The 15664-nt window shown below is 35.5% G+C and overlaps 1 protein-coding gene across 1 annotated transcript; it reads left to right on the top strand.

The window, feature by feature from the left end:
• The first annotated feature begins 3816 nt into the window (after window positions 1-3816).
• Window positions 3817-9305, top strand: LOC149936098 (sulfotransferase ssu-1-like). Its single transcript, XM_090180641.1, has 4 exons — window positions 3817-3935; window positions 6248-6535; window positions 8167-8536; window positions 9051-9305. Exons 2-4 carry the CDS (start codon window positions 6255-6257, stop codon window positions 9267-9269), a joined length of 870 nt encoding a protein of 289 aa, XP_090036767.1. The 5' UTR covers window positions 3817-3935; window positions 6248-6254; the 3' UTR covers window positions 9270-9305.
• Window positions 9306-15664: the final 6359 nt, after the last annotated feature.

The raw sequence follows: 15664 nt of genomic DNA, 5'->3' as shown, positions 1-15664 counted from the left end.
GTTGTTTTAGGTAATATATTAGTTAAATTTACGCTGAAATCTTTTACAATTGTTTTGCGTTTGTATATCATTTTTGATACAATTTAGAGTAAAAACAGTTTTTACACCAAATTTAATTCATTTATAGCCAGATTTAAGTTAATTATCCAGCTAAATGTGGTCCAACCACCACGGTTCAACGTTAAATTTATGCAAAGTTTCTTTATGGATATTTGGTTATTGGAATATTAAACAGTTTGCAATTTTAAAGATGCTACATTGGATAGTTTAAAATTAAATAATTTGGCGGTTTTATGTGTTATCTTAACATATTAATATAATTTAGTGGTTTTAAATTGTAGCTTTTGTTTTATGACTCCAAATCATTATGCAGCTTATGCTTAGGCAGATAGGAGTTACTGTGAAATAGGTGTGAATTATAATTGGAATTTTTTTATGAGATAGGGTTTATTTGTAAATATTCATTAATGAGGCTAGTGAAATGTAGCTCTAGAACATGCTGATATCGCCCGTCACTCTGGTTTTAAAATGGGATAAGTCGTAACAAAGTAAATGTAAGGGATCTTAATTGTATCTAGAGGACAAGATAAAGCTTAAAGTGATTCATTTACGTTAAATATTTCTTTGAAGTCTCTTAGTAAGATTTTAAATATTTAAATTGAAGGGAAATTTTGGCAAAAGTAATTATCTAGGTATTTTTTATCTTAATTTTTTTGGTAATGTGAAGGACTTATAAGAATTAGAAGGTTTTGTACCTTTGGTCTTAGGGTGGATTAATTTTTTAATTTCCCGTATTAGAATGAGCTATTTACGTAGGGGTTTATTGTGACAAAATTTGTACAATAGGTGTGTATAAACGAGATGTAAGTCGTATTTTAGGTTATCTGGTTTTTTAGAATTTATGTAAGTCGGTGTTATTTTATTATTGTCATGTTAAAAAGTTTATTAGCGTTAAGCTTAATATTCTTTTCTTATATTTACTAATTGATATTGGGTAGACGATTTTAAATAGTGACTGAATGTATATAAGCAGAATGATGTTGTCTTAAAATATTAATTAAATAAAAAGAGTATGATTTTATTTGTTTAAGTTAGTAATAAAGATTTAATTAGTAGAAGTAAAATTTAGTTGATGTAGTTGAAAGCGAAGTTTAAAGTTTATCAAAAACATATCTTTGAGATTGATTATTCAAAAGCCTTTTTGTTTGCTCGAAGACCTATCGGTACGAGCTATTAGTAAGTTTTTAAATTTCTTCAAATTTGTTTAAGGTTTAGCTTCCCTTTTCTTATTGGACTAATCTACTTATTCTCTAATTTTATCATTGATTATTCAAAGTTAATTTCATCTTAAATTCTTTTAAACGGCCGCAGTAGCTTAATTGTGCTAAGAAAGCATAATCATTCGGTTTTTAATTTAGATATGGAATGAAGGAAGTATTTTTTTTTTAGTAAAAATGCTCGAATGAATCTATGGGAGAGTAAGACCATATTTTAATTATTATGTTTAGTTAATTATTCTTTAGAAATGTTTTCCTAGTTTTATAGTTAAATTACTTAAACTAAGATAATTTTAAGATGCTTAATGATCCATCTTTGGAGAATAAGAATTAGTTACTTTAGGGATAACAATATTATATATTTTTGGAGTTTGAATCGAACTGTATGTTTGTTATATCGATGTTGAATTAATTGAATTGTAAAGTGGTGAAGATTTTTTAGTTAGTCTGTTCGACTATTAAAAAATAACATGATTGGAATTCAAACCAGTTTGAGCTAGGTTGGTTTCTTTCTAAATAGTTTTGAAGGTTTCTTAGTACGAAAGGACTATAGGAACTATAAATTATTGAAATTAATGAAAGTGGGAAGTAAAAATTTATATTGAATGTTTTAATATTGTAGATTAGTGCGATGAGTTTAAACTTCATTTATAGAACATTCTTATCTTCATTGATTTTAGTAATGGTAAGAGATGTATTAATACAAGTAAAATTTTTAATAAGATTATCTTTTAATAATAACCTTATTGGAACGAAAGGTTTTGGGCTAGATTCAGATTCATAAAGGACCCAATAACAGTATTGGATTTCAAAGGTTAGGAGTAGTTGTAGAGAGTCATTGGCAGGCAAATTGAGAGCGTTAGTTCTTCTCTTAGCTTCATAAGCACTCGGTGATTTGCTGTGGAACTCTGCGGTTGTCTTAGGATAACGTGACCATCCTCCCCTTTTTCAACGGGACTGTCCCTTTATTCGTTACTTCGTCCCGGTGTCCCCGGGGAAAGAATCGGAACGCAGTCCCGTTTTCTGTGAAGAGTCTCCCATAACATCGAACTATAACGCATTGCATTTAAGTGAAGTAATCCGTCGCGCTTGCTGGATGGAGCACGCTGGGGCGTGAAACGTCCCCTCGCCCACCACCCAAGCATCCCTTCACCGTCTCGTTATCTTAAGGAATCTTTCGAAAAATCTGTTTCAGTATCGAAGTTACGTTGCAAAATGTCTTGAATAATCCGAATATCATCTAGGGTTATTATATGGTTTTCTTCTCGAATTATTTTTTTTATATTTCTGACGTAAAATCTGTTTTTAGTTAACAACTATTTTTTTATTTTCTATCCTTATTTAACATGGTGAAGAATCTCTTTCTTAGTCAGGAACAAAAGTTTAATTTTCTTATAGTTCGATTTACTGTGTTTTGATATTTAGTCTCTTACAGTTTTGAAATCTACGAACTGTTCCCTCTTTTATAATCAAGAGATCACTGTTTAAGGAATTGCATGCTTCTGCCATGCAACAGTAACTGGCACATCAGTGGTTCATGGTGTTTTATTTTCAAATCCTAACAAATTACGTGCGATGATGAAATTCCATTTCCTAAATCTCTTACAGAAGAAGACATATCCTTTTTCACTATATACGATACAATTAAATGATCTCCTTTTCCAACTGAAAATTTTGTGTAGTCATTTTAAAGCAGCTATACCAATTTAAAAGGGAGGTTTTTTCATGTTTTGGAAAAATGTTAATTTTACGCACAATTAATTACCTATAATACATAGCAATCGGTCAGATAGAACGAAAGGTAAACGCTTTTAAAGAAAGGCCCCCGCCGTTATCATCGACAGCCCGCCATATTGCAAACATGTAGGTAGCCGATAAAGCTTACATGCCCAAAAACCACCTAACTTAAAAACATGGACTATATAGTATTATTTTGATATTGTAAGATTATATTTAAACATTCAAATCAAATCAAATTCAAATTGTTTTTTATTTATAAACATTTAATTTTACAAGTATGATTTATTGCTTTAAATTCTTCATATTATTTCAATTTTAAATCGTACGTTAAACTTTGATGTTATTTAAAGAAGGTGATTTTCGCCATAATCGATGCAGTAGAATTTAGGGCAATATTATTGAAGCCTACAACTGTATTAAAAAATGTTATTTAAATGATTGTAACTATAAATTATACCTGATGGGAAATCAACGTATTTTCATTTTAAATCGTACTTTGATAATAATAAGATTTCTAAGTCATCAAGAATAATAATTTCAAAATTTTAAACGTTTACAACTATACGGTAGAATATAAACATTTTCAATGAAAGATAAAATCTAATTTTAAATCAGACTTTGATGTAAGGCGCTATAAGCTTTATAACGTTGAATTTAGAGATAATCAACTTTCGGTGTTTCGCGGGTGAAAGAGAGAGCGCAAGTACGGTAAGGCCACCCACTCCCTCGTCGACAATACTTGAATCCGCGCCAAAAAGTGTACAGGCTTCAGTTTCAACGGAGATAAACGAAACGCACTTGTATCTTCCAAGGGTTCAGTGTCACACCGAACAACGCCTTATTGTGGTTGGGAATACTTCTCTCTTGAATAATACCGTTAAGCTAAGTCACGTGTTTTCCCTTTCTTCGGATTTTACGGTAAGGAAGTGTATTTTTATTAAACATTTTTGTTTCGTTGTACAATATTAAACTATTTTGCAACTAGGCCAGCGAGCGTTTTTATAATAAGGTCAGAATGCATTTTGTGCTACTGCATATTTTTCGTCGAAATTCTTTGCACCATAAGTAAAGGTGAAAACATTATGGCCTAATAGCGCGGTTCAAGGTGTAGGTGTGGTGTCAATTCTAAAACTATTTGAATGCAATTATATCTCTCTTCTCAAAGAGATTTTGCGAGTGAAAGAAAATAAAGTATAAATAAGTTTTCTATATGTAATAAACTTGAAAAATGATTAGATTTCTAGCAACGGCTTTTATACCATAAAAGTTTGAGTCCATAATTGAAAATAATTGTCCTAATGCCCAATTTTCCAAAAGCCTAGTTTTGCAAAAATAGCACGTTTTTGAAGTATTGTACATACCACTGGTAAATATTGTATAATAATATGTGAAATAAAGAAAATATTTTAAAAATAAAAATATTAACTTTAGAAGATCAAAATCTTTATTTTAATTACACTACAAGTTTGTTCTAAATATTATATGTTTATCAAAATAAATGTAGTTTTAAGTTTTAGTTACTTTAAATAACACATGGAAATATATTATTTACCACATTATTAACTTCCGGTTAAATACCAATTCGGAACCCTGTAAAAGCCACACATCAAAACGTCCTTCATTTTAGGTTAAGAGAAACAGCAAACAAAATTCGCAGCTAACCTAAAGAGATATAAGTATTGTCAGATTCAGGTTATTTTTTTTTGAAAACACTGTTTAAGTTTACTCTTTTATCTCGATTTGTTTACTAAGCCCTTTTTTACCTATCACACGAACCCAAACCTTAATGTTCGCGTTTCCCTCCTGCTTGGTCTTATGCTTGTTACAGCCCACTTCCAGGAGCTAGTCGGCCACACTTTGAAGCTCTCTGGCGCTCTTTTCACTCATCGTAGGAAAATGGGGAAAAACAGGCATACTTCTCAACTGACCCCCTACAACTCCTTCATAGCTATATCTACTTATTAACCACTTATCCAAACGTGTGACTAAAGGTAGCAGTGGTTCTCAATTTCTATTGATAGAAAATCTTATGGCAAAACAATGTAATTTTTCCAGAAAAGTTCTTCGTACTTACGGAAGTTTTGAATTTGTTTTGATAAGCTTCCCAGGCTTAGGTTTCTTAACGATACACCTAGCTTGCTTTTTAAGATATTTTGTACGATAAGTGTTTATACCGTTTGATTATCTCGATGAATTTAATTTTTCTTTGGTAAAACTGCTTATACGCTTGAAACAACACACACTCAACAATTTGAAATAACATCACCGTGCTTATCGAAATGGGGTAAGCGAAAGGAAATACTTAATTTTTTTATTCACTTCAAATAACGTGACGTAATTACGTTTTCTCTAGTGTTCACCTACACTAAACTTATTTGAATGAAATTTAATCTAACTTAAATTAGCCAGCAAAACTATAAGCCAGCCGTCAAAGAACCAATGTCGTTGACCCTGAATGATAAGATGACGTTAAACGCAGCCATTTTCACTATCCCATGATCGATTTATATTTTATTATCCCATGATCGATATATATTTTATTATCCTAAGATCGATTTATATTTTGTTATCCCTGGACCGATTTACATTTTAGTATCCCCAGATCGATTTATTTTAATCACCCTCGGATAGATTTTTACTATCCTATTATTGTTTTATTTTTGGTGATTACAGAATTGAATTATTTTTGGTGATCACAGAATTGAACTATTTTTGGTAATCGAAGAATTTGCTTTTTAGTATCAGAGATAACTTTTTTAAATAACACAGATTTGGTTTATTTTATCCTACACATTTTATTGATTTCAGAGCGTAAATAGTGCAGAACAGTATAAGTTAAGGGGCGTGGGTGTAGTGCTCGGCATTCGATTAATTTTTATCCATGAATAAAATAAGCTCGGCGATATTTAAATAATATTTATTTAAATAACCAATAGTTGAATAAAAATTTTAAAATGTTTAAATAATCGAAAGTGAATAAGCCTATTATTTAAATAAAACAAACAATTATTTAAATAAATACCACTGTTATTCAAATAAATGCTTGGTTGCGTAAAAAACATAATTAAATAAGTTTTTTAAATAAATCGGAAAATTTGTGGATAATGAATAAACAATTCCGAGCACTACGTGTTTGTTATGTGGAGGATTTTGTTACCTGATATTTTAACGGGATAGTCATACCTAAAAGTAGATATGAATTCCCATTTTAACTATAATCGCGTTTTCAGATAGAAAATGTCATCACCGAGGAAGAAGCCATCGTACGCGGTGTACGACGGTATTCGTTTGCCCTTGACGTTTCCCGAATCAAGTTTCAGGTACACAAGAGAGTATGAACCGTCGGAAGGCGACCTGATATTCGTCGGCTACCCTAAATGCGGAAATACGTGGATAATGCACATTGTTTACGCACTAACACATAATCTGCAAGAAGTCCCCGACGGCAAGAAACTGCACACCGAAATACCATTTTTGGAATTCGAAGGAAAAGACTGTGAAAGATTTCCATCTCCCAGGTTGGTCGTACCACTTTAGAATATTTTGGTTTCATTTTCCAAAGGTAAAAATTTCACGGCGCTATTAAAGGGAAATTCACCGTTTTATACTCGGATAAAAAATTATATAATAAACTTAAATGAAATTTCAGACAGATTTTCCAACATTAGTTGGTGCTTATAAGTACGATGCAGAATTCTGGCTTAGTTAGGAGAGCTCCCAGAAATTGCAGAAAGATCATGAAACCTCTAATTTTTGAAAGCAGTCGAATGAAACGCCGCCCGTCGAAACCGACGTTAGGATAACTAAACATTAATTCCAAGTTTCGGTGCAGATAATCCAACAGTTGACCGGTTTCGACCATATTTATGCTCTTCAATACTGTATAGAAATTATGGCTTTCCAAGTATAGCTGCCGATATCAGTTAATTTAACTATAGCCTACATCAGCCAAAAACATGTAGGGGCCTATGGTTTAAAATGTTTCGTTAAATTTTGTCCCAAATTTTCCTGACGAGATTTCCGATGGAGGAATTTCCTACTTTGTAAAATTATGAAGAGGGAACATTGGTAAGGAAATGTGTCTCGAAATACGGCTCTTTGTTATATATATGTCAGAGAAAAATTGAGCAAGGAATGTCTACTCCCTTTGTTTACGCCACTAAGCACCCCAAGACGAAAACGAGAACGTGGTTATGGCGATTTCATTAAATATTATCGAATGTGGTTTATCCACGGTGATAAAATACGCGAAAAAGTAGATTAGTCCATAATTAAAAGGGATAATATAGCTAAATCCTAAACAAATTTGAAGAAATTAAAAAACTTAACACTAAGAAATTCTGGCTATTTTATTTAATTTTAATTTAGTTTATTACTCGAAGATCTATTTGATCCGAGTTTCGCGTTTTTTGCTCGAAGACCTATTGGGTACGAGTTAGTTATAAAAACGAATGAATGCCGGCTTGTTTTGGACGTTCTCTTTCCAAAAATGTCATTGTCGAAACAAATTTCCGAGCCTAACAATTTCCGAAACCGAACTTTTTCGCTACCCAAAATCCTGAAATTTTCGAGGAATTTCTCTCCTCCGTAGCACGAGCAATTTGGGGCAAATCAAAGCTGTAGTTTTTTTTCCGAAAATAGAAGGAACTAAAGTGGAGGGATTCTGTTTACTTGTAGAAGTTTTCAAACCAGAGGTTTTTAATCATAATATTAGGCTTATTATCGAAATAAAAAAAATTACGCGTGCGCTACGCGAACGACGTTTTAAGAGGAATTTAAAAGGAACCTTCGGTTTCATATCGTTTTTCTTCTACAGGCTTGTGTATGCCTATTTCAATTACTACTGCGTAGGACTTTTTCCTGGGTGTTAAATCAACCTGCTTTTAATCACAGATGTAAATAAATGTATTACAGACAATTAGCCAATGATACGCTTCGCATTTTCTGACGTCATGGGTGCCGAGAAAAATTTTAGAAGTCCAGAAATTCGCCGAAAAACTCGATTTCCACCATTTCGACTTCTTTTTATAATAATTCCAAGACCACTTAACCGAGCTTGATGAAATTTCCTGTACTTGCTATAAAATGTTTGCTCTTTCTAATGAATCATTAATTAGCCATAGCTAATGTTTAATGCATTTTTCAACAGACAACTTAAGACGCACATGCCACGCTACATAATAAAATACAGCCCGAAGGCCAAGTACATCTACGCAGCTAGAAATCCGAAAGATTGTTGCGTTTCGTTTTACCACCACACGAAAGGGTTCGTGACGGACTATAAATTCGAGGACGGCACCTTCGACGACTTTTTCGAGTGCTTCATGGAAGGAGAACTGGACAACAACGACTATTTCGACCACATGCTCTCTTTTTGGCCACATCATGACGACCCTAATTTCCTCCTACTGACTTACGAGCAATTGAAACTTGATACGCCAGCGGTCATCCTTCGAATCGGAGAGTTTCTGGGAGGCGACGCGGCTGAAATCGTGAAAAACAAGGATAACATTGACAAAGTAAATTAAGGATTCACTGAACTTTCTTTTATGCCCTCGTTAATGAAGAAATTGTACAAGTTATATTTTTAGTCTAGCTTCAGTTTTAAAATTAGAATGCTTTTCCGGTCGAAAACAAATTTATAGGCTAAAACAGTTCATATATGCAAACATTGTTGTCTAAAGCTTCTGGCTCTTTGCCTGAGGATTATGAATTCAATATTTAAACAACTTGTAGAAACTCACTTGTGTTGAGTCCAGTGTGAATTGAAAGCTTAGAATATTTAACCGTAATCACTTGTCCTTGGGTCTAAGTGATTAATATAATTTTTAGAAAATTCTTCTGGGATCTGTTTCATAAATTTTAAATCTTTGAAATTGGTCACATTTTCCAGGAAACATATTGATAACTTCAACAGAAAGCATAAACTGCTATAGAAAGATATGTTAACTAGTTATTTTTTTAAATCAGGACGCATTTACCGTAGCATATACTTGTAATCATTGAATCTATCAAATAATTTCTTTTTTAAAGGTGCTAAAAATAACTGATTTCAATAAAATGAAGGCCAACCCATCAAAGTTCCAATACGACGACGAGAATTTCTCTACCTTTTTCCGTAAGGGAATTGTTGGAGATTGGAAGAACTATTTTTCTCCCGAACAAGAGCAGAGGTTAATCCAGAAATTGCACGAAAAATTTCGAGGAACGGACATTGCTAAATTGTGGCATCGCTTTCCTGGTATTGTTTAATACTCGGAAATAAACTATTTGAAATTCAAAATGAAATATTTTCTAGTTTTATTACAGAGCGTCTTTAATTTTATGGACTGTATATATTAACTTTTTGCTTGCTTATGATATCCTTGAAGTCAAAATTTTGACGATCATATTTTGGGGTGTAAAAATGGATTTAAACCAATTGTTAGTTCCTAAGTACTCAACATGCTGCAACATTTTTATTTATTGAAAAGACAATAATTGCTGTTTTTTTCCGTAGACAGATAATTTTAGGTAATTTAGTAACTAATAAATTTCATAAAGGGTGAACAACCAGCAAAGAAAGGTTCAGCTTGTATGTCTTGTAACGCTTTTCTACTACTAATAGAGGCCTATAGGTGCCTAGCGTTGACATATACTACTACTATGCTACTAGATTAAAATGGTTCGTAAGGACGCTAATGAATTATTATTATTTATAAGGACAAGTTTTTGCAATACCCCAATTCTGATTAAATGATTAGCTACTAAATTCACTATTAGACAAACATATCGAATCGAACTACTTAATAAAAACCAAACAATACCGCTACTAAATATATACTACTAGATTAATTTACATGACCCGCAAAATAACTACATGCAGCATGCACTCGACCAATGCCAGACTACTAAAAATACGCGGTCTACTATGTACACTAATTGCGCCATATAAAAAGTACTCATCACTATTCTTGATTATCGTTGGTCTCGAGACTTGAAAATAAATGAATAATGTAGATGCGAGGAGAGACTTCGTAGAGTTGAAGAGACGAGTTGAAGGCTTGAGACGTTGGAGATACGATGAGGCTACTACTATCGTCTACGAGGTGTCGTGGTGGTGATGGGCAGAGGAAAACCATGATAAGGCGATAACTGCTCAATTGGCTGGAGACATTCATAGATTGCGACCGGTGCGAAAACTATGTCCCTTTTATAAGGTCATCCGGAGCAGTGTGTTTAAGATCACCCTTTTCTTTCGGTCCGGGGATACGGTTCCTCTTCTCACTTTTTACCTCTCCGAGGGGACTTTGTACAACCATCGTGTCTGTCTGTCTGTCTGTGGGTCTGTCTGTCAGGCCTGCGAACGCGTTCGCATTTTTGGGGCAAAGGGTAATCACTGCGTACCCAGTTTCTTAGAATCAGGGAAAAGGTTTTTCCAAAAGCGCCCTCTTTTTGTCATTGGGTGTCGTATAATTTTTTAATCGGCCGGTATTCGAACCCGAGCCCTCTTGCACGACAGGTGAGCGTTCTACCGCAGAACCATTTGGGACGCTGACAGTAAATTGCCTCCAAGGTCAGGTACGTAGAGTGTGTTGCTCAAAGTTAGCTTCCAGCCGCCACAGTCGTCGGCTAAGATTACGTGAACATTTCCTCTTCCTGTCGCGTTTAATGTTCCACCACCAGCAACTTCAACCGTAATAAGTTCTTCGTGGAAAGTGACAAATTTATCACGGAACGACGTCATGTGGTCTGAGGCGCCACTATCCATGACCCATACACCAGAATGTCGTCCATCGTGATTTTTCGTTCTAGTTGCCCGTAAGGCTTTGTGACATAGACGAGCGGTGTTCACTTCACTACGGTTAGCTTCTCTATACGAAACGCTCGAGACCAAATTCTTCCTAGATGTCGAAGCTGTTGGATTCTTTTCAGTAGCATCAACTTGAACTTGAGTTTGATATGGGCAAGAATTGGCAATGTGGCCAAATTCGAGACATCGGAAACAACGTCTATCAGAGAAATCACGACTGTCGTCTTTTGATGGTACTTTAGATCGTGTGGATTGTCTTCTACCGCATGACCCATCCGTCCCGTTGTAACTTTGAGGTGTAAAACCTCCTCTCTTTACGCCTCTGAAATTGCGATACCGACCGCCGTTTCTACTATGACTTTGGGTTGCAAGGGCTTTGCTTGTAGCACCTTGTTTGTCATCTGCGAACGAATTGGCAAAATCTAGTCTCCGCTCTTCCTCTAATAGTTTAGATTTTAATGTTGATATCGTCAAATCATCGTCATCTATGCGGAGACTGCGTGATACAAATTCATACTCTTTTGGTAGGCCTAGTACAGCAAAACCAGCCCACGCATTTCGCACCTTGTGATATAAGGCACTACGTCGTGTTAAATATTCTCCAATGGATTCGGTAGGTTTCTTCTCAGTAAGAACGAAATCCTTTAGTAAAAGCTTGGTTACAATCGGCAATGTCGTCTAAGCTTTCATCGTTAACAATCATAAAAAAATATAGCTTTGGCCTTGTGGTCCAGTGCAGTCTGGGCCGATGTTAGGTCTTCTACATTAAATCCAGGATCAACAGCATTCCAACACCCCTTATTATTTTTTATTTTTTTATTTATTTATTTTTAATTTAGTTTATTACTCGAAAATATATTTGATCCGAGTTTGCTCGAAGACCTATTGGTACGAGTTATTAGTAAGTTTTTTAATTTCTTCAAATTTGTTTAGGATTTAGCTTTATAATCCCTTTTACTTATGGACTAATCTACCTTTTCGCGTATTTTATCATCCTTCTCACAGTCCATAGGTGGTTTCTTCTTAACTTAACATATAGAATCGGGAACCAAGTTCATATCAATTCTTTATTCAACGAAAAGAAAAAAATCAGACAATTGAAGAAATATCATTTTGCAAGTAACTAAAATAAATTAAACAACGCCAATCTACATCTCTTAGGGAAACCACTATTTGTCCTGAAAGTTCGTGTTGTCCTAATGTGACCATGGTACCGTCACGTACGGTTTTTGTTCTTTGCTATATAACTAAATATATCACGTAAGCGTATTTCAACATAATAGTACCGAAGTGCTTTTCTTCCGATTTTTTAGGGATTATTGGGGTTGGCCACCCGAAATCCGTCAAAGCCCGCGGGCCTAATAAGGCCGACCCCTTAATTGCTTATGCAGGCTGATATTTCCAAAGCCCTTCGTTTTGAAACAAGACGTACGACAGTTAGAATACACACAATCCTGTCGAAAACCCGATTAAAATCAGTGTCACACTTATTTGTTACTTTTCGTCACACGTTGAGAGCGACGTGCGTACTGCTCCGATAAGTGTCACACTTATATTTGTTATGTCGGATTATACGTTGGAAGCAACGTATACTGCTCCGAAAAGTGTTACACTTATTTGTTAACTCTGGTCATACGTTGAAACCGAGGCATACGACTTAAGCTGGTTTCACACTCGACGGAGTGTCTACGATAAACGCCGCGCGGAATTTTGTATCAAATTCAAATTCAAATTAAATTTTTTTTTATTTTTTTTTAAGCGTAATGGAAAGAGGTTAGAGGGCCAAGTCTTAGTGCGACTTATAGCCCTCTTATACAAAATTAAGTTTACTTCATTACAGAATGACTTAAAAAAACATAGTAATAATGATAATACAAATTATTAATAAAACAGTTATTAATAAAACAGCCAACCAAACTTAATTGAGGGAAATACAATTAGCAATAATATACATTCGATATACCGTTAACGCTCAACTTTACGTTGCTAATTTTCCGTCAAGTGCAGTGGCGTACCTAAGGGAGGGCGGAGGGGGCTGTCCGCCCCGGGCTTCATTTTCTATAGGGCGACATTTTTCATTCAAGTAAAGAAAATTGCCTGATTTTAGTAATGGTTAAAGTTTATCCTTTTCTCGTAGTGAGACTAGCTTTTTGTTCATTTGGCAAGAATGATTGCGTATTCAGTGTTTTTGTACTTTTGCTGTAATATTTCCAATAATTTGTAGATAATAAAGCAAGGTTACTAGCCTTTAGAACCCCATTATTCGTTACAGTGTCTTGTATTGAAGTTTTTACTGTTTTTAACGATTAAACGATGACACTTTTGGAAATTGGGAGGGCGGCAAATTCGTGATGCGCCCCGAGCGTCAAAGGGTCTAGGTACGCAACTGTTCGAGTGTGAAAACAGCTTTGAAAAATGCGAACAGAAAACTCGCGTATAAACCTCTGTAAACACACGGATTGACAATGTTGGAAGTTGCGGGGGTTTGTATACTGCTCCAAAAATTAGATTTATAATTACGCAACGTAATTGCAAAACTAGGTTATATGGAAACCACAACTCTTCAAAAACATAACTTTTATGAAAATCGTTATTTCGACTTTTAGGCGAAAATATAAAACCACGTAAATTACCCCGAAAACCATACTTAAAATTAATATTAACTGATATAACGGAAAATATAGGTTCGCTAAATCTTAACCTATTAATTTTTTTGGGCCGTTATCGGACCTAATTTTAACAAAATATCTACCACACAAAGCGAAACCACCGAACACAGTAAATTTGGCAATGTCCAATTTCTTGGGCTCTGATTCCTAAAATTTATGAAGGCTATTGATGCAGTACATTCTTTGCAGTGGCGGCTTAAGAAGGCTGGGTCCCCGGGGCGGCAATGTTTTGTGACACCAGTGGCGGCCTAAGGGGGGGGGCGGTCCGCCCCGGGTACCAGGGCAGCAGGGGGTGCCATCGGAGAAGCTCGAGGGGGGGGGGGTGCAAATCAGAACGATTAAACTTGAAGAAGACAGACACGTGAAAACTTCTGCACGGTCCTGGGGGGGTGTCACAAAACACTGCCGCCGCCCCGGGGACCCAGCCTTCTTAAGCCGCCACTGTGTGACACCCTCCAGGACCGTGCAGAGGTTTTCACGGGTCCTTCGTTTTGCACATACTTCAAGTTTAACCGTTCTGATTTGCACCCCCCCCCTCGAGCTTCTCCGATGGCACCCCTGGCTACTGTTTCTTTGACTTTTCTAGCCCTAACAAGGGTATGTTGGCATACAGTGCTACGCCCGTGGATTACTTTAGGTGCGGGCTAGAACCGTACAAACCTCCACGGCTGGGTAATTAGCAGGCGCGTGCCAACGTTTTTACGAAAGCAGGGCAAAAACAAGATGTCTGGGACAATATGGTAAAAAAACCTATTATTTACGGTGAAAACCTTCGAATCCTGAGTGAACAACAACTTTATGCCCGAAGAAAAGTAGCTAGGGTGGTGCCCCCGCTGTGGATTTAAGTAATATCGAAGGTAAACCCGTGAACAACGTTTTTCTTTGTGACGTTTTGAACCAAATTGAAATTTTGAAGGAATTGTTTGAAAATATTTTTATATAACAAGCATCTTACGGGGCATCGACCATTGTTATACGGGGTGTCCACTAATAAACGATCCAGGGCGAATAATTCAAAATCGGTTTTAGCTATGATTTTGAATTTTTCATGTAACATAGCACGCCCATGAAAATTTCAATGTCCTTGAACCATGTCTTCAAGGTCATTCAAAATCTCACTTCAGAACCACTGGGTTTAGAGATTTTGTGCTACCACATTCTACCTCTAATAAGCTTTGACCCGATGTAAATTGACCAATAAGAAGATGAGAAAACGAAGAAAGAAAACTGGGTGGTCATCAAGCTAAAAATAACAAAGATTCCACGCTGGTTCGTTAATAAACTCAAGACTACTTTTGCTAGGGTAACAAAAGTTTCAGAACCCACTTAGCAAGAGGGGACAAAGTAGAGTAGTGAAAGTTTTTCCCCATCAAATTTTATGTCTAAATAAATTTGAACTGACTTAATTTCATCAATTGGGAGCTTAAAAATTGAACGCCGAAAACAGGTTGGTTGGAATCTTTGTTATTTTTAGCTTGATGACCACCCAGGTTTATTTCTTCGTTTTCTCGGCTTCTTATTGGTCAATTTACATCGGATCAAAGCGTATTAGACGTAGAATGTGGTAGCGCACACTTTTCTAATTGGAACAAAATCTCTAAACCCAATAGTTCTCGAGTTAGAAGTGAAGAGAAGCACATAGTGAAAAACTAAATGAAAAGAGACTTTAAACGGTTTTAAAATTCACAATTTATTTATTTAAAAAATCCTACGTTTCGGAGGAATTGTTCCTCCTTCTTCAGGGATTTTTACAAGTCTCGAGATAGATTTTGAATGACCTTGAAATTTTCATCGTCCAATGCCCCCTACGCCTGCTATGTGACCTGAAAAATTCAAAATCCTAGCTAAAACCGATTTTGAGTTATTCGCCCTGGGTCGTTTTTTAGTGGACTCCCTGTATCACTGAAACTGCTCGCGTGTACGAAGCACTTAATTACTCTATGGTCACAATATAGAGCGATGTATACTTTTCAGATAAGAAATATATAATTCTGCTTTTGCTTATACGCCGCACAGTAAAGGCATTTGGCCACTTTGTATTTTGTACTTCGCAGTTTAGAGGTGCCTGCCAGGCTGCCACGCTTCCGTTTGAAAATCCGTTTATCCGGGAACTGAGTTTACAAGTCACCTGTGAATTCTACCAAACTATGTAGCCTACCTCGTAACGGATAATCGGATAAAAAAAT

This window comes from Leiobunum rupestre, chromosome 7 (genome assembly GCF_980474605.1).
Source record: "Leiobunum rupestre chromosome 7, qqLeiRupe1.1.hap1, whole genome shotgun sequence".
In the NCBI taxonomy this organism is placed as follows: domain Eukaryota; kingdom Metazoa; phylum Arthropoda; class Arachnida; order Opiliones; family Sclerosomatidae; genus Leiobunum; species Leiobunum rupestre.
The sequence above is the reverse complement of the archived record's forward strand: the minus strand, read 5'-3'. Positions and strand labels throughout refer to the sequence as shown.